The following is a 21,440-nucleotide window of genomic DNA, read 5'->3' on the forward strand; positions in this document are numbered from 1 at the left end:
CACTCAGCAGTCTTGAATCGGGTGGTAGAGGAATGTGAACCGGCAGTTTATCCCGAGATCGGATTTCAACCACTGGACCACCCGGGAATGAAGTATAAGAGAACTCGTTGGGCCACGTGCTGCAAGCTGTGAGCTGTCCCAGTGGTGGTCTTGACTTATTACCTCTATGCACCCTGCTATCGAAAACGGCAGGACCCATCTCAGCATCTTCAACATGCTTGCTCCTCGACGGCTGCTGTGCTTGGCTTCAAGGACCCAAAGATGCAGGTCCTTTGCGACAACCACGTCAGGGCCCCTGAATCTTCCCCACGTCATCAAGCCCTCTCTCGCCGAACAGCAGCAGCGGCAGCTCAACCCTCGTAACCTCGAGGCAGCCGTTCACCACATGCACCGCGATGGCCTAGTCGTCGTTGAGGATGCCGTTCCTCTAAATGACCTAGACCACCTGAACCGCAAGATGGTTCAAGATGCCCGCACCCTGCAGGCTCGCGGCAAAGACGGCCCCTTCAACTACAACCAGGGGAATCTCCAACAAGACGCCCCTCCGGTAGCCGAGTACTTTTCCACCTCGGTTTTCGCCAGTACGTCCTCACCATTCTGCATGTACTTTGTGTTGTACAACCTGACTCCCCTCTCTAGACCCCATCGCAACCCAGATAACCTCCCATATCCTCGGCCCGCGCCCCAAATGGACCTTCTGCTCCGCCAACGCCGCCATGCCGCCCCTCCCTGGCGCGGACCCTCAGCGCCAACCCGTCCACTCAGACGCCGACTTCGCCCACCCGGCGCACCCCTTTGCGCTCGTCATCAACGTGCCCCTCATCACCATGACGCCTGACAACGGATCCACCGAGCTCTGGCTAGGCACGCACAACCTCGTCGGGGAGGATAGCAGTGGCCACGCGGCGCAGGAGGGTGCCCACGGCGAGCGTGCCAGCGAGCGCATCCGCCCGGAGCTTCTGGCGCGGCGGGCGGCGGTGCGCGCGCGCGCCGTGCCAGCCGACGGTGAGGAAGGGGAGTATCGTGGTGCGGGACCTGCGGCTGTGGCATGCGGGGATGCCGAACCGGACTTCCGGGGAGGTGCGGATCATGCTGGCCATGATTCATTTTGCGCCGTGGTATCGGAATCGGATGAGGTTAGAGTTGGGGGAGGATGTGAGGCCCGTGCTGGAGCGGGAGGATCTGGGGTTGGAGGTGCCGGTGGATTGGGTCGGGAGGGAGGAGGTGTTGGAGAGGTATCTGAATAGGGGGTTTGGAAATAGTTATGATTTTGATCAGGAGGCTTAGAGGGTTCTGAAAGAAAAACCAAGGATCTGACAGGTTTTCATAGGCTATGAACATGTCGTCCCATCATGGCGCCATCACACTCACTTTCACCATCAAAACAAGGTTTTGAAGGGTCTTTTTGAGTGTCCTAAGGGAATCCCTGCCACACAGCTCTTTGTTCCGTTTTTCCATGAACTGGCAGGACCGGAATGTTGCGTTTCAGGGAATTCATGCCCTTGGGCAAGAAGATGGAATGTGTAGTGTGCGCCTTCCAACTTCAAAATTGACTGACGGTAGAGGCATCTGAAAATGTCCCTGCTCTCTGCCTTCAATTCATCACACATCACCTTTGAGAGTTCAAGGCTGTACTGGCGTGACCCAGAAGCATCCCATTTGGAACCTCAACACTCATGAAGACGGACTGACAGAGATGGACCCTGCAGGATTGTTGCAGTGGTCTACATATAGTAAGACCCGAGACACAGTTCATTTTTCTCATCGTGATTCTCTCCTTCGGCTCCCAACACAACCAAAACTGCACACACACACACGCACACTGACATACTCACTGGCGCTGCACCACCATCGCAACCATGAGCTCCACCACCATTCCCGGATTCTGCGTTTTCTACCAGCATCTCGTCACCACCTGCGCCCCCGCCGCCACCACCACCTACAACGCGGTCACCGAAACCGTCACCGCTGAGATCACCACAGTCACCGATATTACCATGGTCATCCCCACACAAACATGCCCGTCGTCATCGGCGACTGGGTTTTCAGCGTCCCCTTCACCCCCACCGTCATCGTCCCCATCGTCGCCCCCATCATTCACCCACCCACCACCCACACCGTCACCGTCACTATTACCCCGACTCCCACCCGCAGCTCTCTCGGCTATTGGGACTATTGGCTCAATTGGATTTGAAAAGGGATCAAAGGGGGTAGGGAGTAAGATGAATGAACGATGCAGTCTACTTTCATCCTAATATAGGACAATGAGGAAACAAAGCCATCCATCTTAACGCGTGCAAAAAGCTTTCTTACATGTAGTGCGTGATTCACAACCCTTGGTGCGTGTGATATGACTTCTACTATTAGGTAACCTCTTAGTTGTCGTTTGGTTCTTCCATTGCCACTCCTATGTCTGGGTACTTTCAAAGTAACACTCCAATGAAAGCTCGGAACTTGGAGATAAGGTTGATTATCTTGAGAAATGTTCCCTATCTCCTAAAAACAATGATCTAGAAGGTAGATGGATATTACCATATTGGTTTTGGGTAAGATATTGAGGAGTGTCTACAGGTACCTAGTGTACTGCCCATGGGGACAGGCAGACTGGGTCCAGGAAATTTATACTGGGTGCACACAGCAGAATAGTATGGGTAAAGGGGTGGTACGTGCACGGTGGGTTGTTCTAATCTGTTTCGAGAGTCTTACTTCATATGCTAACGGGTCAAGGTATGCTCATCTAACATCATCCTCTCCATCTCGGCTCCGCCACAGCACAACCAGGCCTTTTTATCATTCAGAGCATTTGACATTCCTTCAGTGCCTCACTTGCATTATGTCTTCTTCTTCTTCTTCTAGTTTGCCTTCTCCATGTCTTGTCTTGTCTTTTTTCCAGTCCCAATTCCAGCCCCAGTTCCATTCCCGATCAGTACCCGTATCAGTTTCAGATTACCTAGGTATCAATAGTATCCATCCACCCATCCATCCATCCATCCCAATATCGTCTTTATCGTACATCAAATATCCATCCCCATAAGCTATAAAATTTACAAGAAAAAGAAATATCTCAAAATCGCAAATTTGCCCACCGATTCTCCTCCTTCTTGCTCCAGGAACTTCCACTCCTACTACGACTACCCTGACTCCTTTCCTCATCCCTCTGACTTCGTATTTGTGGCCAATTGGAAGGATGAGTCGCTGATCTCATCCTCGACGCCGGCTTTGGTCTCTCTGGTGACGAGGGTCCCTAACCAATCGGGAGAACCGGGGGAGCAGGAGGAGCCTGGAGAGCCGACTGGGCAGGGGCAGCAGGGACGGTACTACCAGGGCGGTGCTTCTGATTCTATCTGTGTTCCTGGTTGTGAGAGGTTTGGGTTTGAGTCAAGTCGGAGCCCGTCACTGCGGCCGCAGCTTGCTGGGGTAAGTTCCCTGGGAGTTGGGCTTGCGGTGGTTGTCCCTGCTGAGTCTGCTGTGTCTGTCCTTGCGGAGGAGCAGTAGTTGTCGTAGGTCTGTTCACTCCCGCTGTCGGGTTAGATATACTCGCCCCCCTCGGCCTTGCTCCCACCGGTCCTCCTGTCCCGTTTGTCCCGCTTGGACCGGGTGTGGGGGTTGGGCTGAGCGTCATAGGCGACGGAGCGGGCAAGGTCTGCGGTGGTGGAACCGTCGTGGCAGTTGCTCCAGGGGCGGTGTAAACTGGCTGAGGAGTCTGTGGCTGCTGTGAAAGAGGAGACAAAGTCGACTGTCCCGCGTACAATCCACCACTGGTGATGGGCGAGCTAGGACTCATCGGTTGTTGATTCTGTTGCGCGCCATAAGCTGCCCCGGCGTATTGCGACACACTCGGCCCTGGCTGTCCTTGCCCAGCATATCCCTGGCCGTAGCTGTAGGTACCGGGGCTGATTCCGGCTTCGCCTCTCTCTACGTCAAAGGAAAGGTTGGAGCGGCGGCCAGTGTTCGGGCTATGAATGCTGCCGAAGCCACTGCCGACGCCACTGCCGACAGAGGGACGAGTGACGTGCACGCTCAGGGACCTATTCCCGGACGGCAGTCCCTCGCCTGGTTTTCTGCGTCCGCGCTGGGACTCACGGACCGACAAGTAGTTCCGGCGGGCGATGGAAGAGGCGGCATCGTCACCGGCGCGGCCGACGGGGGAAGCGTCACGCGAGCGCAGGGTGGCCCTGTCGTAGCCCCAATCGTCTAGCGCCTCGGCGACGGGATCGGAGGCGTTGATGTTGGCGACTGCTTGTTGCTCGGCTTCCAGCTTGCTGCTTCCTGTTTTGCCGCTGCCCGAAATGTCATCATCCTCCTGCTGGCGTAGTTTGTTAACCATTTTGGCCGCCGCCTTATCCTTGTCCGCCTTTTCTCTAGCCGTCGCAGCGAAATCATCGGTTACAGCAACAGAGTAAGTCGGGTTGTTAGGACCGCCCAACGCCTCACCACCACCGCCGGGGCCGTTGATGGGGACCGCCTTGAGGGCCAAGGCCAAAGCGCACATGAATTTGGAGCGACGGGTGCAACGCACAGCCTCGTTGTGCCAGTTGGACTTGTGCTTGATTTGAATCTTAAGCGTCATCTTATCCAAGTTGCCGACGTCGTTGATCATAATGTTGATGTCGGGCTGGAAGTCACGGCTATTATCGGGCGAGCGGACAAACTTTTCGAGTTCGAGGCGGAGAAGCTCAATATCTTCGAATGAGGTATCATATGATACGGCGACGTCGACGGTTTCTTTCATGGCCTTGGATCGCGTGACGTTTTCGATCCAGAGGTTGTTGAGTTGGATGTTGGGAACCTACATGGCCGTTAGCATATGGACAGGAGGGTTGAGAAGAGGTGTAAAAGGGATAAGAGACATACCTGAACAACTTGCATCTTGTCAATACGGGTAAAGACCGTGTAGAGGAGAGAGATCTTCTCAACAATGAGCTGCTCAGCATCGGGACCCTTGATATCAACACGATCGCCAACATCATACGGATGCTTGACGAACAGGAAGATGCAAGAACCGAGGAACTCCTGCGTGGTAACGGCGAAAACGAAGGACAACGACAAAAGCGTGGTGCCAGCCGTGGCCAGAGTTGTCACAAAGCTGCTCTGGAAGACAACCAAGAAGATAATGATCACAATGATCAGCACCACAAACAGCAAGACCTTATCAAACACCGTCAAGGCTTGACTGATGTCCTTCATGCTGTGAGCGATTGCCTTCCTCTCCTTACCGATATCAACAACCTTGCGGATCATCTCGTCGAGACTAATGTCGCCGTTTTGGTCGGCATCGATAGCGTTAAAGCACTCCTCGGCCTCTTCGCGGTGGTGGGGGCCCAGCACTTCGATGATGTCGTCCAGCAAAAGGGCCTCCTCGCCTTCGGCCGCGAAGGACATCCAGATACGACGGGCCATGGCCTCGGAGCTGCGGACTTTTTCGAGCGCTTCAATGACGATGGAGTGCGCGGACGTGGGGTTGAAGACGTTCTTGCCCGTGATCTCGGAGGCAATGTTGCCGAACACCGAGGTGATCTTGTCGCCGATGCGGTGGACGTCGCCGACAATACGCATGGGGGTGCTGGTGCCTCCGGGGCGCATCTTCTCGGCTCGGTCGCGCATGAGGAGAGCGTTGATACTATCGCTGATGACATAGTCCTCGTCGGCAAACTCGGGGCAGTACATGGGGAAGAGAGTCCTCGAAGCGTCGTAGAGGAGACCCAGGAGGTAGATGTCGCGCTTGGAGTCCTGGATGCGGTTGTGAAAGGAGCGTTGGTGGTACGAAATGCTGATAAGCTGAACAATGGCCTTTTCTCCCAGCAAGACGCCAAACGAGATGAAGAGGGATAGCAGGATGCGCTTGATGGTGTGGACCCATTCGATGCTGTCGTCTGTAAAGCGGAACTTGAACACGAGCCAAGAGGCCAGTAGCCAGAGAAACAAGGACAAATTGATCTCGAGAGCGGCCAGCACGTTGGCGTACTTGCGGGTTCCAGCGCTGACGACACCGCAGAGAAACATGAAGATGTGAGGGAGAACGTGGGCGACGAGCTTGGCGGTCCAGAGCGACAGCCACGAGATTTCGATCCAGAGAAAAAGCCAAAAGAGAGTGTAGTTTTCCTTGTCGCTGTCGCTGGTGCCGAGCTGGATGTTATCCACGTTGCCCGTAAAGGGCAGCACAAAGAGGGGGATAGCGAACAGGAAGGCGATGGGGATGATGTAGATGAGGTAGCGGGTGACGAAGGGAAAGCTGACAACCTTGCGATAGAAGCGACCCAGCGCGTTCAGCTTGTGATCCTCACTCATATTGGTGCCCGGCCGGCTCAGATCTCGCACACGGCGCCGTCCAGAAGGCCCGGCCTGGCGGTGGCTGGCCTTGCTGGGTTTGTGAAAGAGGCCATGCTTCTCGGTGGGGGACGACGATGAGTCGACGGCGCCGCCCAGGGTGTTGGAGAGAGTCTGGTCAGCCTTTCGAACACCACCACCGTTGGAGGACCTCGAGGCAGTAGATGCGTTGGTACGGATGGGTCGTAGTGGGATATCATTAAGTTGATCCATTTCAACGTCGGAGTCAGTGTTGGAAGGGATATGGTGGAATCCCCGATGCCCGGTTGGCGACTTCGTACTTCTTAAGGACATAGCTGAAGAGGTACTACAGCACTAGTAGTTGGACGCGGACGTCAGAGGGGTGGGTCCAGGTCGCCGTCGATGGTTTGGTGGAATGTGTGGGGAAACAGGCCGCGGCGGTGATCTCAGGACCTGGACGGGCGGCCTTGGCGAACGAGAGTCGGTGAAGTGGAGCAGATGGCCGGAGTTTATCGAAGCTTTTTCTCTTCTAAATTTGAACTTGAAGGATGAGTGGTGATCAACATCAAAGAGACGGAGGGAGAGCGAGACAAAGACTGTGGTTGGCTGGTGATGCGGCAACGCAACGGTAGCAGCGCCGAGGGAACGAATGTGGAGAGTAATGAACGCGATTGGATGTGGTATTCCCAGGTTATTGATGAATGATGAGAGGGTGAACACAAAGATGATTGTCAAGGAAAGGAGAAAAGAAAAGCGAAGAGGATTGAAGGTGAGAGCGAGAAGTGGGAGGAATTCAAGGGACTTATTGTTGTTCATCTTCAAAAGTTTAGTTTTTTTTTTCTTCCTCAGTTCCCTTCGTTCTTTGACGGTACAGTATCGTAACTGTGCAAGTACTGTATCGTATCAGTCCCGGCCGTCACTTGGTACTACTACTACTATCCCATACTTACTGGCTTCTCTACTATACAGTAGTGTACTGTGTAGGCATTATCAAAATGAATACATCGTATTGGATCTTGTTGATGACTTGGCTTTCGGATCCTGACCTAGCCATTTTCGTGTTGAAGACTGAAGCTGCTTCTGTTCCTCACAATAAGTAGAATACAACACCCATCCTACTTGTTGGTCCTTGTAAGGCTTAGTAGTAGGAATGATACTGCCGTAAGGTATTGCTCTGTACAGTCAGTACCGTGTCAGTGTGTGAATGTGCCTTCCCGGATCGCATGTTTCTCGTTGTTTCCAGTTTCAGTTTGCCTTTTCGCGGTTTGCATTTCTGACAACGGTGGGGCCCTCTGGCCATTCGTTTTGGGATTAGCCCGGCCTCCATCTTAATCCAGGGGTGCAGCAGTCTCCTGTGGATCTTTTCCCCCAGGTTCAGCCACTGAACGCCTCAGGCCGGTTAGCGACATCCGTTCCCTGTTTCACATAACAGATGGACCCCGATTTGTCAAGCCCGGTGTGTGTGATTGGTCAGTGCTCTCTTTATGTGGCTGCTTGGGGTCCACACCTCCATCAGCCTGCCTTTTTTTCTTCTTCTTTCTTTTCAGTTGACTTCGTTGTGGCATGCCAGTGTCTTCTGTTGACATTCCTCTGGCATTCCGTGGTGGGTGTGGTGTGGTGTCGTGTGGGTGTCTCTTCAGGTTCCTGAACCACCATACTACGATGAAGTTGAAATAGTACTTATTAGTGTGCATATCGGGAATATGCAGCTCGTTCATCCTGTGTTATGTACAGTACCTATGCACTCCAACTTGGCTTGTGCAGTCCGACCCGAGTCCCTGACATCACTCCATCTCTGACCACGAATGGATACACAACATGTGTCTTGTCCTCTGTCATGTCAACAACAAGATGTTCAACCGAGAACGGTGAATAGTCAACACACTCAACCAACGCTTCTTCGATTTAATACTCAGTCATTTACTGTATGTAGCATACTGCACAGTACAAGCAACCAGCCCTTGACACTGCCAACAGCCGCCAGCTGGAATTGCGATCAACACTCGGCATCCTCTCAAGTCCACCAGCTGAACTCAATAGTAACCGTGAAGTGTGTCTCGAGTGTGTGCATAGTATGCTATGTCCTACAATGGACTACGTCACAGCCCATGCCGGAATCCCGTCTCTGCCGTCCCACGGAGCCCTAAGAGCCCACCGTTGGGGACGTAGGTGCGTTAGTCTGTCAATAAAGTCGATGGTTTTTCTGCATCCGAGATTTCGATCTGATGCCAACGACCACTTTGCCACTCCATCTCTCACCGGGTGGATCATGCGAACAATGTTTTTGTCGATAGTGTGTCGTGATCCACCCCGCGACTGTCGCGTTTGAGAGATCAAAGAAGAGCGGCGTCGGAACAGAGTTCGGTTTTCGGTTTGGGAGAGAATTGGCTAATCTCGGAGGGTTTGCCTTGGCTGGGGAAGGGAAGACCCCTGGTGTGGAGGCAGATGGAGGCGCGTGCTTGGCCATCTCTCTGGGATCTGGCAGCAAAGCTGAGACGGGGTGAGAGATCTAGATTTGATGCATCCTCGCCGTCTTGGCGTGAATCATAATGGTGTTTCTGATATAGCTGAGAGCAGTGTACTGTACGTATTGTATGTAGTGTATGTATGCAGGTACGATTGCTTGCTGAGGTGATGGCATTCAAAAGGTTGTCCGTCGTTGGAAACCGCCCGCATTCTGCCGTCCCGTGCCGTGCCGTGTTGAGGCTGAAGAACGGCACTAATACATAGTAGACTACCTACTGTAGTGTGCACCACCAACGAGACTATTGAGGTCGACAATATTGAACATGACGTCAGAGTAGCCATCGTGAAAGTGGTCCAATCCAGTTCGCTTGAGTCAATGGACGGGAGATGCACAGACCATTTGCCGCGGCTGACGACGACTAGCCGAATTACAATCCATAACGTTCAATCAAGGCCTCGACATGCTGTTTTGTCACTGTTACACGTACTGTTACCGTAACTGCAACCGTTACAGTCGCACACTCCAATTCAATGCATGGAATGATGAAAGCTCGCTGTTGGTCATAGCTCCCGCCCACCCGTCCTGTTCTCTCCACTTAATTTTCCCCGCGATAAGGTGTCACAATAACCTCGATAACGACCGTTGTCTCGTCAACCACCACGACTTCAGAACTCAGCTGCTAGTAGAGTCAGTCCGTAGACTCGTATCTACTTAATACCTTATAACATTCACATCAACAACGTCAATCGCCCACCCACCATGAGACCGTCGCGACTGGCCATGCGGCCCTACACCTGTCTCCAATGCCTCTCCCGGACACGCCCCGTCTTCCGCCGACCTACCACTGCTACCTCTATACAAACACCGCGCATCGCTTCCCTCCATAACAGCTCCCGCTTCCTTCAACAGCAACAACAACAACAATCCTCAGACTCCCCAGCTGCTGCTTCTCGACCAAGCATAGCCCCCAAGCCCGTCGTCGATATCAAGCACATCCGCCAAAACCCAGACCTCTACGCCCAAAACTGCATCGACCGCAACTATCACCAACAAGCCTCCTACCCACAACGCATCAACGACCTCCACGCCCAATGGCAAGCCAAGCAGCGCGAGGCTCGCTCTCTGCGTGAACGCTCCAATATCCTGCGCCGCCAGCTCACCGACCCCGGTTCCATCCGCGACGAAAATGCCGACACCATCGCCGCGGGCACCAAGTTCCTGACGAGGGACGAACTCATTGCCGAAGCCCGCAAGCTCAAGTCCCTCCTCTCGACCATCGAAACCGAAGAAACACGTATTCTATCCGAGATCGAGTCCCTCGCCCTGGCCATCCCCAACCTCACCTCGGAAGAATCCCCCCGGGGCCCCGAACCCAAACTTCTGTCCTTGATCAACGAACACCCCGAACCCGTCCCTTCGGCCTCCGACCGCGTCTGGCGTTCCCACGTTCACATTGGCAACGAGCTGGGTCTTCTCGACTTCGCCTCCGCCGGTACCACCTCCGGCTGGGGTTGGTACTTCCTCCTTGACGAAGCTGCCCAGCTCGAGCAAGCACTCATCGCCTACGCCCTCGACCTCGCCGTGCGCTCCGGCTGGCGCCAAGTCAGCCCGCCCTCCATGGTCTACTCGCACATCGCCTCGGCCTGCGGTTTCCAGCCGCGCGACCAGAACGGCGAAACGCAGATCTATGCCCTCGCCCAATCTGCCGACGACGCCGCCCGCGGCAAGCCCGAGCTCTCCATGGCCGGCACCTCAGAGATCCCGCTCGCGGGCATGCACGCCTCCAAAATGCTTCTCTGCCCCGGCGACATCTCCGAGTTTTCTCCCCTGAAATACGTCGCCGTCTCGCGCTGCTATCGTGCCGAAGCCGGCTCCCGCGGCCTCGAGACCAAGGGCTTGTATCGCGTGCACGAATTCACCAAAGTCGAGCTCTTCGGATGGACGTACCCCTCTCTCGACTCGGCGACCGACGTGTTCAACGAGATTGTCGACTTGCAAACCGACCTCTTGTCTTCCCTCGGTCTGCACTGCCGCGTGCTAGAGATGCCCACGCACGACCTCGGCGCTTCGGCCACGCGCAAGATTGACATTGAGGCCTTTTTCCCCAGCAGAAGGGAACGCAACGAAGGGTGGGGCGAGGTCACGAGCGCGAGCATATGCACTGATTATCAGGCTAGAAGGCTGGCGACGAGGCTAAAGGGCGAGGATGGCAAGATGATTGAGGGCGGTTATCCGTTTACGGTGAACGGGACGGCCATGGCGGTGCCGAGAGTGCTGGCCGCGTTGTTGGAGAATGGCTGGGATGAGGAGACTGGAACGGTGGTCATCCCCGAGGTGTTGAGGGGGTGGATGGGTGGGAAGGAGAGAATTGGGCCCAAGGCACCGACTAAGAAGGGGTTGGGAGTTGGTGTTTAGTAGATGTCAAGGGGGTAGGTATGGTCTTTGGGACATGGCAAGGGGATAAAAAGGAGTTTATCGGTGGTGTATGATACAGATGTATGGTTGGTTATATTATTTTGGCAGGAAAAGCATGCTAATGGAGTACGGTTACTTGTTTGTATTGCACATCCCGCCTACTGCTCACTGCCGTGATGCCTCTGGCAGTCCCATTTGGGGAGGTGAGGGACCTCGCTTTGCTCGAAGGACTGGGTTGAAGATTCTGGCATGTTGTCTATCCAAGATTCATATGCATTCCGCTATAATAGTGAGTGTCTACATCAATCCGTGTCTCAACTTTTTCCAGGTCTAATTGGGCCGTTAATATCCCATGACAATGTTTGTTCCGGTCGCCCATCTGTACTTCAGACATATCTAGCTACCTACAAGAGACTGATGGTGTCTCAAACTGTACCTAGGTAGTGCCCTTGGTATTTCTCGGCCCAGCCCCCATGGACTGAACCTGTCTGTCGGTCTTACCCACCTCCTATTGTCCTATCGTGCAGCGTGCCGCTTATGCTGTAATTTCTTTCGCCCTTTGATTGACAAATAAAGCAAGGTTTCGCCGAAGCTGGGTACAGATAACTGCGTGGTAGGGACGGTATAAAAAAACACAATGCCCGACCCTCTTATAAAGCCTCGAGGTAGGATTTGGTTACAGTACTCGGAAATCCGGTGATGCATATGCCGCAAAGAATCGGGCAACATATCCGCTTTTAACTTCCAGGGAATTCAGACATAGTGGTAAAGGTACCTAGGTAGCAGGCAACCCCATGCAGACAGACATGCGTATGCCAGCCAAAAAAAATATTTCGGGAGACGTGTTGCAGCCCCGAAATACTGTAGATTCAATTTCCCAAGTGCCTTATCTTCTTCTACCCGGCATAAATGTTGCAGTATGCTTACAAACCACATATATGCCTGCTTCCTTGGTGGTTGAGAACGGATGGCACGAGTCTTTGCAGGAGCCTCGCGTTCGTGTTACATGTGCCTCATGTATGATTAAAAAATCGAGCATTTTCTTTATGCCCGTACTGACCTCTACAAAACCTCCAGAATATCTCTACCTAGAGGTATGTATAGTCGGAAGTCCGGTTATACGTCGGTGTACGCCCACCACGACGCATACTACATGTAGGTACCTTCTAGAGCACATTCAAACAGCCCCGAGAACATATAAGAATTCCTCAATGCCCACCCTTAATCCCAAGACTTTCCTCTCCCCTCTTCTCTTCAGTCTTCAGACACACTCCCATAGAGGTACCAAGGCCAAATACGCCACCACACTACCACAGCATCCGCTCTCGACCTGATCATTCTCTTTCCTCATTCTCTCTTTGATACTCGCTCCCTCTACTTGAACACCAACGAAGCAGTAACACCTCACACGTCGACCTCGGACTTCCCTCTTTTCTCTTCGGTCTACACCCCGTTCCACCTACCAAGTCCGAACACCCCACCACATCACCTCCGGCAACAAAGCGATAACAATGTCGAACGAAGCGGAGATCGAATGGCAGTCCAGGCCTGCGGGCGAGATTGCCGATGAATCGCAGCGACTTATCAACCTGTTTACGACCTCGGATATACTGAATTCACCCACACTGGTCTCGGCCTTGCAGCTTCTTCACACCGAGGCTAGCAAAATGAGCCGTGAATCGGTTGTTCAGGACGGAGCCTTTTATCTCTTTGTCAAGCTTCTCTTCGAAAGAGTCGTCAAGCATGTTTCGGACAAGAAACATGAAGTCAAAGCGAAACTTGTATATGAAATGCACGAAGGGGCGGCTACTGTTGTACGTTGGGCCTTTGACGAAAAGGATGAGAAAAAAGCCAGAGAAGCCCACAAGAAGGAACGCAAGAAGGCGCACCAAAAAGCCTTGAAAAACAAAGGGGTGCGCGCCAACGATAAGAAGTGCAAAGAGGATGCAAAGAAGGAAACGGGTTGGTCGTGGTTCGACTTGCAGGACACTGAGCACCAAGTCCCCTTTATTGAGCGGGAGTTGGAGGCTCTTAAAGGCTGGAAGGACAGCGATGTTAAACCGCCCACCCCGGTCCTCGACCGTCTCTATTTCTGCTTGAAAGAATCAGACAGGCATTTCACCTTGGAGGAATATGTGGAAGCCTGCATCTGGAACGCGCGGTACACCGAGCTCACCACTACGCACCACACCAGCGGCGGCCCTCCCAAGTTGCGCGACTTTGTCAACGGGTCAGTTCTCGAGATTCAGCAAATGTGCGACCTATGCCAGGCCAGAGTGGCAGAGCTCGATAGATATCTGGAGCGCGGCCAAATCACGCAGGCCATGTACGACTTGAGCCGTCCTGTCTTCGATCGGTGGCGTGTCTCGATTGAAAATTTGTCGCCGGATGAAAGGCAAGAAGCTGTTAGCGAAGCGACGGCTATTCGGTCCACAAAGGAAAAGTTGGAACAAGCATACGAGTCTGAGCTTCGGGTACCGTCGTCCATCGTCGGCGGCCGTGAGAGGTACACGGGATTGCTTGAGGGAAACCCGGTCGATCGCGCCTTGTCTCGAGAGATTGAGGTGCACTTGTACCATTGAAATGGTACCTATTCACGCAGATGTATTTTGGACCACTTCCACTGCGAGTTGGCTTTTGGCTGGGTTTACCGGATTAGGGGAGAAAGGACAGGGCATCTTGATAGAACTGAAGTGGGAGGTGTAGACATGTTATGAAGGAAGGAGGGGTTTGCTAGGTAGTGTAGAAGGGCACCTGCCTTACAGACTCTTGCACATCCCTATTGCAATTTTAATACATTGTACCTATGTGACTCGAGAAATTCAAAACATTTTTCGGATTAAATACATACCTCTATGGAGGTTGCTTTGACCTAGCATCGACTGGAGTGATTCGACAGATCAATGCCGTGTGAAATACGTGCCTTGGTGGTCGGCGGCGTAAGTAACTTGAAACCCGATTTCTCTCACTGCAAGAAATGGAGGTATCATCTGCACTCAAGAACATGATGACCTGGTTGTGTGAGTATGGCGAGGACCAGCTGGCTGGTTGCTAACTGGACTGGGAGCACGAGGAGAGAGTATGGAGAGGAGAAGGCCATAAATAAGGGGAGTGAAGGTCTCTACAGTTACGACTGGATGGTGGTATCAACCTCACATTTTCTTTTGTCAAAAACCCTTAATGTACCTGAAGTAGGAGCATGCGTATATTCATCAAGGGGTATTGTCCCTGGTTATATCTCTGTTCATCCTTTCCCAATTCATTTCTCATTGCCAACATAGTATCCCGTTACTCGTAGGTAGGTAGTTATTACCAATCCTCAGCATCCCACCACCACCCCGTCTTCAATATCGAACCCCCTTCTCAATCTGTTCCTTGATCCTCCTGACAATCGCCTCCCTCCCCACCCTCTCCTTCTCCTCCTTCTCCCTTCTCTTCCATTCCTTATCCTCCCCATACTTCACCCCCGGACAACTTTTCTCGATGAACTTGCACTGCTTCTCAGCTAGCGCCTCCTCCTTGTGTGCATTCTGCTCGCGAACGTGCTTCGGCGGGCGACTACGACCGTTGCCGCTTCCACCCTTCTTTCCCGCCTTGAGTTCAGCGCGGGAGGCGGCAAAGTAATCGAGGCCTTGCAGCCAGAGGACGCGGCCGGGCTGGGAGCCGGGCATGCAGCCAGGAAAGAAAACGGGGCGCGGGTCGTTCTTCTTGGGGCCGACGGTCTTGGTCTTGGTCTTCTTCTTGGGAGAAGCAGCGGAGGCAGCGGCGCGAGCAGCCTTGCGGGCGCGGAGAGCGGCGAGCAGTGGGAGGGTGACAAGGTTGCCCTCGTCATCGCGGGGAGGACGGAGAAAGTCTGCCGTAGAGGGCTTCTGTGAATTGGGGAGTGAGGTTAGTATTTCTTTTTCACCAAGGAAGGATGGGGGAGAGGGATGAATTCGAACTGACCTTGCTCTCCGTGGGGGCAAAGATGGGCTTGCCATCTGCATCCGTTGGCGGCGAGTAGCGCGGCGCGGGGATGGAAATGGCGTCATGCTCGAGCCAAGGCTTGGTCATGGCCGTGGTGGAAGCCATTTGGCTGACTTTCTGTGAGTGGAGGAGATGGTTGGAGAAAATGAGAAAAGGTTGTGATGACTTTGGTGTGTGAGTTCGAAGTAATGTGGTTTCCAGTTCTCGAGAAGAGACGACGTTCGACTTCGGGTCCAAGTCTTGATGGAAAGATTTTATAGATGGGGAAGGACGAGCATTGAATGATCCTGCCAGCTGCCACACATTTCACTTGCAGGTTCTTGATGGACGGTAACCTTATTCACATTCACCTATTGACAGATTTCCATCCCATGTCTCACGAGAGGCACAATAGAACAACAGAACCACAATAGGAAGGGGATTACCCAGAGTACGCTCCGATCTAGGGCAAACGTCCAAGGCGGCACGCCACACAGCCAAAGGCGGTCTGTTCCATCCACTGGGGGACGAGGCGAGCCGGTACAAATTCCGAGGCTTCTGGTATGTTGGAATGGTGGATAGAATTGCCCATCTCACACAACCCGATGGTAAGCCGTAGCAGGCCACTAGGGAACGCGTTGAGCAGGAAACGACCAGCAGTGCCGTCATCAAGAAGCTAACTTCCCGAAGCCACCCTCTCAAGAACCTGCTGAGTGATGGGGTGCTGATTTTAAGGGGTGCCAAGGACTTGGGGGTTCAAATCGACCAGGAAAAGGCCGTGGTCAAAGAGAAGCCACCAAAGTTCAACTATGACGACTTCCGTCGTACCTAGGTATGATTGGGCTAATGAGGACATCGAGGGAGGAAATAGTCGGAGTCTTACGACCAACGGAAGTCGAAATCCCAAGAAAATTGGCAAGGGAAAACGGACGCAATTACTTCAAGTTGTCGGCACGACGGACACAAGAGTGCCGTGAGGAAGGTAGTACCCTAGACGTATCTATTATCTCCGCTTTTCTTTTCATGTTCCGAGTCCTGCCTTGTATGCTATTCCTGCCTGCTCCTTTCCCTGTCAACCGCTCTCTCCTTCTTCTGGGACGCCTTCTAGAGGTACTAGCCACGCCATTCTGATCTCCAGGGCATCTACCCCTCCAGCCCAGGCGCAACTGCCTGTAGATACAGTAGAGGTACCTACCTCTAGGTACACTTCTAGACTCTCAATGATACCGTGATGGACGTCCTCTGTCCTTGTCAATCGGCTTCACAAGACATCCGTCGGGTCCCTCCTACACTCCCGTCCTTTCCCAGGTCCTGACTGATTCTAGCGAAGCAACTCCAATCTTCCTTTCCCCCAACACCCTGGACTCCATCATACACTCTTTCCTCGCTCCCGTCCCCAAGTGGACTTGCTCATCCCAACTACCTAGGTAGAGGTACCCTCTCCTCCAAATTCCCAAACCCCCTCCTCTACTCCTCCTCCTCCTCCATCTTGATCGTAGGCTCAATCGAGTTCTGGGCCGTTCCCATAGCAGCGGCGGGCATAGCAGCGGTAGGCGTGGGCGACTGGCGACGGAGCTTGGACGGCTTGCGGAATCGCGAGCTAGAGCCATGCTTGCGGCGGCGGAGGGCCATGCGCGTGATGGTGGAAATCTCCCACTTTCTCATCAGTGCTTTCCAGGCTTGAGATCTGGCGGCTTTGGAGGCCCGCGGGATCTTCCTCTTGGGTTGGGGATGACGGACGACGGTGGGTTCTTCTGAGACGTCTTCATCTGGGAGATAGAGAGCGGGCACAGCGGGAATGGCTGGAATAGCGGGAACAGCAGGAACAGCAGGAACAGCAGGAATATCAGGAATACCAGGAAAGCCTGGAAAGCCTGGGAAGCCTGGGAAGCCTGGAATGGCGGGAATAGCGGGGACTGCCGGTACGGCGGGCACAGCGGGCACACCCAGCTGCTGGTAGATTCCGTTAACGCTTGGCTCTGGTTTGCTTGGAGGATGGATGGGGATGATGGGTGGGTGAACACTTACCATGTTCAAGTTCGGAACGTCGACTGGCTCGTACTGGAGCTCCTCCAGATTACGGATCGGTGCCTGTACGAAATCATGCCCATGGTTGTGGATGTCGAGGAAGTCGACATTTTGGAAGACAACAGGATGAAAGTTGAGCTCAGCCGGCGGGTGCTGATTCTGGTACCACGTAGGTAGCAGATATCTGATTAGTATACGCCTCCCCTTCTAATGCGAAGAAGATGGCGGGGGACGTGTAGGTAGTAAGGTAAAGGCAGAGATAGGTTGTAAACACTTACCAAATACTGTCCGGTAACAAGCGTAAACGTGAAGCTTTGAGCGCCCGAAACGGTGACGTCTATGACGACGTTCTGGTTCGTGTCTCTCAAGTAGATGGATTGTTCGATTGGAGCCGACATTTTGAAGATGGGGGGCGATTGGATGCAATGCGACGAGACCAGTTGCGCGTGATGAGAATGGTGTTTTCTTTTGAGTCGAGATTACCTCTAGTCGAGAAAATAGAGGTGTTTAATGGCGAAGACGACGTTTTGTGATAGCGCGTATCAGAAGTTGTCAACTGAGGTTGGTTGATATTTGTTTCTCGAAGTGCGATATTCGAGGTAAGTTTGAAAACCGCGAGCAACCAGGAAGGAAGGAGTTTATCTTGCAGACTCGAGCTTTCGCATTTTCCACATTCACTTCCCGACCTGGAACCGTTAACCTGATATTGAATTACCTACCTATTCTTGGCTTTTCATCTGGTGTTCATGGACAACCAGTGTATGTTCACGGACAATAGGTGTGTATTCACGATAATAGGTACCTCGAGGTGGATATTCAGGTTCTTGGCTCCATTTCTTCCTTCGGTGACTGACTATCGACATCCTGACGCGATCAAAGTCTTCCATCCGATATTCGAACATTATTTGTACATTTCACCATCGTCAGCTCCAACACCAGCAGAAGCACCAGTAGCTCCAACAGCATCACCAGCACCAGAACCACTCACTACCACCGCTACCACCACCACCAACACCACCACCACAATGTCTTCCAGCAAGAGCCACCACTTTGGCGAACGTGCCCACCGTGCCCGCCAGGGAAAAACCGCCAAGCGGATTGCCCAGTTCGAGCGGGATGCCAGCATCAGCACCATCAGCACCATCACCACCAACCACCACCATGTCTCCCAAAAAGACTGCCCGTCAAGTCGCTGAGATTGCCGGCAAGGGCAAGACTGCCAAGCGCGTGGCCAAGTTTGAGCGGGATGATGCGTTGGGTGTCACGGCCCACGCTACTGTTGAACTGGCTGCCTTGGAAGCCGACCGCCGGGACCAGAAGCTGGTTCGGGAGGCTGATACCGTTGAACGGCGCGTCAACAAAAGGAAAATGGCGATTACTCGGTTCGAGTCCGAGAACCAGCCGAAAGTGGTTACCACCTCACCCACACTGCTGTCCTGGCGTCCTTCCCAATCCCCGAACCCTCCAATCGGGCACTCTCTCGTCCATCCTATGGACGATGCACCCAATCGAGGATCCAAAACGGCCATACCGCTCCATGTCGGTCTGGCCAACCGACGAATTGCCCTGGACGGGGCTTTGCTCCCACCATTGTCTCACGGAATTCGCAAGAGGGTCAATGACCCATTTGACCATCAAACAACCTAACGAACGGAAATTTTCGACCGTTCAGAAGCAACAACAAGCGGCGGCTCAAAAAATTGCGGCAGAGGTCGGATCGAAACCCGGCCTCTATCAAGGCCTTTACAGCACGGTCCAACGCAAAGTGGAACCCCGTCGAGCACGCCAAAAGAAAATTGGTCAAAAAAGCCCGCCTCCTTTTTTGCGAAGCTTGTTCGGTGGCCTTTCCATCGGATTGGCACCAACGCCATTACAATTCCCTGCCTCGCCACAAGGCAAATGTGGCGGCCGCAAAGGCCAGAGAAGACGCCGAGGCTGGCTGGGAAGACGAGTTTGACGATTGACTACCTAGAGGTAGTTCGAATCCGAGAACCAGCCGACCACGGCTGGTAAAAGTCAACGGTTAGCCGACCAAGTGGCTGCGACCCCGTCTACTTTCCTCGAAAAGTTGGCGTTTGTTGGATGGAGCATAGTCCAGGATCTGAAAAAGATCCATCCCAACTATCGGCCTCTCTTTGGTGATGAAAAGCAATTGGCGAGTTTGTTGCTTTGGTCCGATTTGGAGTTTGCCCCTGGGTTCGAATCCCTACTCAATAAACCAACGCCGCCGCCTCTAGCCTATTTTAAAGGCCTTTCACCTATTTGCGGGCAAGACCTTTGGGGGGTATACCTCCTTATTCTTAAGAAGAATGGGGACAATCGCCCACGCCTATACATCGGTAGTGGTACGGCTACGGCCAACCACGGCCTAATTTGCCGCATACAGAGCCATCTTTCTGGCAACCTCCAAGTCATGCCCAGCAAAGTCATGTTGAGGAGCACAACAAGGCCCCTTCGGAGGCCGAAGTCCCGAAGAAGAAGAAGAGGTGGGACAAGGATCCATGTGGGCAGTTTAATAGATTCTGTCGCAGAAGAGACCGTCAACAAGAGAACGATGACGCTGCGAGATACTTCCAGCCCTTTTGGATTTCACAACCGGGTGCGAGGTATTGGGGCATCTGATATGTTCCAAGTAATCGCCGGCGTCTTGAGGAAAAGACGTTCTGTCTTATAAGTAGGGATGAAAGTTTTCCGACTGGACAGTAAGGTACGGACAGGAGCAGGGTGTCGATGAGTCGCGGCGGGAGAGGTGGACGGCCGGGGCCGCGCGAGTGATGAGGTCCTTGGGAATTTGGGAAGGAAAGGACTCGATCCACTTCTGGGCACGTTTCGTGTCCGTCTTGAAAGTCATTATCCCGTACAACTGGATGTGCCGCGAACGGCCCCTTCTTCAGCCCATGGGAGAGATGAACCGTATGGATTTTCATGGGGGAATGTCCGCCGATGGGTAGGACATCGAACCATTGGGAAGCTTAAGTAGGGTCGTCATACCCCTGTTGACGATCAGTACCTGCGTTTGGCGCATAATTTTGGTAATCAACTTTGGCAGAGTCGGTAGAGGCGATGGTTGCTTGCACCTGCGGGTGCAGGTACCACCACTTAAATCCCCGCCTGTGCTCGATGTCTCGCAAGGCCTTACGACGTCATCCTTGTGAGCTCGTTGCCGTCTGTTCACGTCCCATTTCACGTCTGGGGCAGGGAGAAGACGCAGAGGATGAAATTTCTCATGAAAGGTGTCGGACTCCTGATCAGACATGGTGCCCTTGTCGCTGAACAAGTTCTGACGAGGGATTATGGCCCGGTTCCACTAGGAGAAAGCTCAAATTTTGAAGGAGAGGCAGAATGGGCATAGGTGCAGAGCGGGGAATTGGAAGGAGATGAACTTTGAGGAGAACCGGGCTTTTGGGTTTGATTAGGGCTTTGGCGTGGGACGGACCAACTGTCTTGACCGAAGTCAGCGTCAACATTTCTGCGCCAGCTAGTACGGTCGTAATGTTGACGAGTGTAGGGTTGATGGCCCTCCAGTTTTCATGTTATTTCCCGCTCGACACTTGCCTGTTCACCCTTCTCTTTCGCCTACGTATTCGGCTATGGGTACTTCAGTCATCAATGACACCTCATCAACAGAAGTAGCATTTCAGGGGCCGGGTCTGGTAAGGGCCCTGAGCGATGACTGAAATGATCCCATCGCGGGAATGAAGATGGTCACTGGACACTGCTGAATAACGCGGGGAGGAGAAGGTATACGCCACTCGAAAAGGCGTAGACAGCGAGTGACTACCATGATCTGCTGTCGGAAAGGGTTGACGATAGGTGAGTCATCTTGTGAGTATCTGTTTCTGCACTCTGATAGTACGAAAAGTACATATTGAGGCATGGAGCTGGCCGTGGAAGCAGCGCGCGACATCCAGCTGGCGAATGGGCAGCATGAAAGCCTATCAGGTATGAAGATTGCGTTTCTCAACCGGCAGCCATGGGAGTTCAAGCGTGGTAGGGTTGTTGAAGAAAACCGGTCGACTCACGATGTAGGACCATGATGCCGATGCTGATGATGTCGCAATTCCGAGCCGTCTGTTATCGGCGTCAACAGAGTACAGGGGTAATCAGGTAATTGGTGTAACGAGTTGACGATGAGAATGACCGATGAAAAAGCAAACGAGAAGAAGTGAACAGTAGTCGAGCTTGTCGGGTATCTAGAGCCCGTGTTTGGGGTTCATGATCTGTAGGTCGAGGTTTTGGTGAAAGAGGAAGGAAAGAGGTGACGACGTTGAAGTCGAAGTGCAGATGTTCCACCCCC

The 21,440-nt window shown here is 53.2% G+C and overlaps 8 protein-coding genes across 8 annotated transcripts; 5 read left to right on the top strand and 3 right to left on the bottom strand.

Annotated features, from left to right (window-relative positions):
• Positions 1-214: 214 nt before the first annotated feature.
• On the top strand, positions 215-1,287 carry B0T23DRAFT_443027 (uncharacterized protein; the record flags this gene model as incomplete). Its single annotated transcript, XM_062840840.1, has 3 exons — positions 215-581; positions 640-977; positions 1,015-1,287. 3 exons carry the CDS (start codon positions 215-217, stop codon positions 1,285-1,287), a joined length of 978 nt encoding a protein of 325 aa, XP_062691340.1.
• Positions 1,288-1,859: 572 nt separating this feature from the next.
• On the top strand, positions 1,860-2,268 carry B0T23DRAFT_396354 (uncharacterized protein; the record flags this gene model as incomplete). Its single annotated transcript, XM_062838240.1, has 2 exons — positions 1,860-2,217; positions 2,261-2,268. 2 exons carry the CDS (start codon positions 1,860-1,862, stop codon positions 2,266-2,268), a joined length of 366 nt encoding a protein of 121 aa, XP_062691341.1.
• Positions 2,269-3,340: 1,072 nt separating this feature from the next.
• On the bottom strand, positions 3,341-6,540 carry B0T23DRAFT_396355 (Mechanosensitive ion channel-domain-containing protein; the record flags this gene model as incomplete). Its single annotated transcript, XM_062838241.1, has 2 exons — positions 3,341-4,789; positions 4,855-6,540. 2 exons carry the CDS (start codon positions 6,538-6,540, stop codon positions 3,341-3,343), a joined length of 3,135 nt encoding a protein of 1,044 aa, XP_062691342.1.
• A 2,820-nt stretch (positions 6,541-9,360) lies between these two features.
• On the top strand, positions 9,361-11,633 carry B0T23DRAFT_381170 (uncharacterized protein). Its single transcript, XM_062837250.1, has one exon. It carries the CDS (start codon positions 9,515-9,517, stop codon positions 11,168-11,170), a length of 1,656 nt encoding a protein of 551 aa, XP_062691343.1. The 5' UTR covers positions 9,361-9,514; the 3' UTR covers positions 11,171-11,633.
• A 1,048-nt stretch (positions 11,634-12,681) lies between these two features.
• On the top strand, positions 12,682-13,752 carry B0T23DRAFT_405069 (uncharacterized protein; the record flags this gene model as incomplete). Its single annotated transcript, XM_062838960.1, has 1 exon — positions 12,682-13,752. The coding sequence occupies one exon, from the start codon at positions 12,682-12,684 to the stop codon at positions 13,750-13,752; it is 1,071 nt and encodes a 356-aa protein (XP_062691344.1).
• Positions 13,753-14,514: 762 nt separating this feature from the next.
• On the bottom strand, positions 14,515-15,241 carry B0T23DRAFT_405070 (uncharacterized protein; the record flags this gene model as incomplete). Its single annotated transcript, XM_062838961.1, has 2 exons — positions 14,515-15,039; positions 15,116-15,241. The coding sequence occupies 2 exons, from the start codon at positions 15,239-15,241 to the stop codon at positions 14,515-14,517; spliced, it is 651 nt and encodes a 216-aa protein (XP_062691345.1).
• Positions 15,242-16,582: 1,341 nt separating this feature from the next.
• B0T23DRAFT_429293 (uncharacterized protein) lies at positions 16,583-17,541 on the bottom strand (the record flags this gene model as incomplete). Its single annotated transcript, XM_062840184.1, has 3 exons — positions 16,583-17,068; positions 17,144-17,302; positions 17,422-17,541. The coding sequence occupies 3 exons, from the start codon at positions 17,539-17,541 to the stop codon at positions 16,583-16,585; spliced, it is 765 nt and encodes a 254-aa protein (XP_062691346.1).
• Positions 17,542-18,304: 763 nt separating this feature from the next.
• Positions 18,305-19,107, top strand: B0T23DRAFT_405071 (uncharacterized protein; the record flags this gene model as incomplete). Its single annotated transcript, XM_062838962.1, has 3 exons — positions 18,305-18,403; positions 18,508-18,686; positions 18,819-19,107. The coding sequence occupies 3 exons, from the start codon at positions 18,305-18,307 to the stop codon at positions 19,105-19,107; spliced, it is 567 nt and encodes a 188-aa protein (XP_062691347.1).
• Between the last annotated feature and the right edge of the window lie 2,333 nt (positions 19,108-21,440).

Source organism: Neurospora hispaniola (genome assembly GCF_033458365.1).
Source record: "Neurospora hispaniola strain FGSC 10403 chromosome Unknown B0T23scaffold_5, whole genome shotgun sequence".
Classification (NCBI taxonomy): Eukaryota; Fungi; Ascomycota; class Sordariomycetes; order Sordariales; family Sordariaceae; genus Neurospora; species Neurospora hispaniola.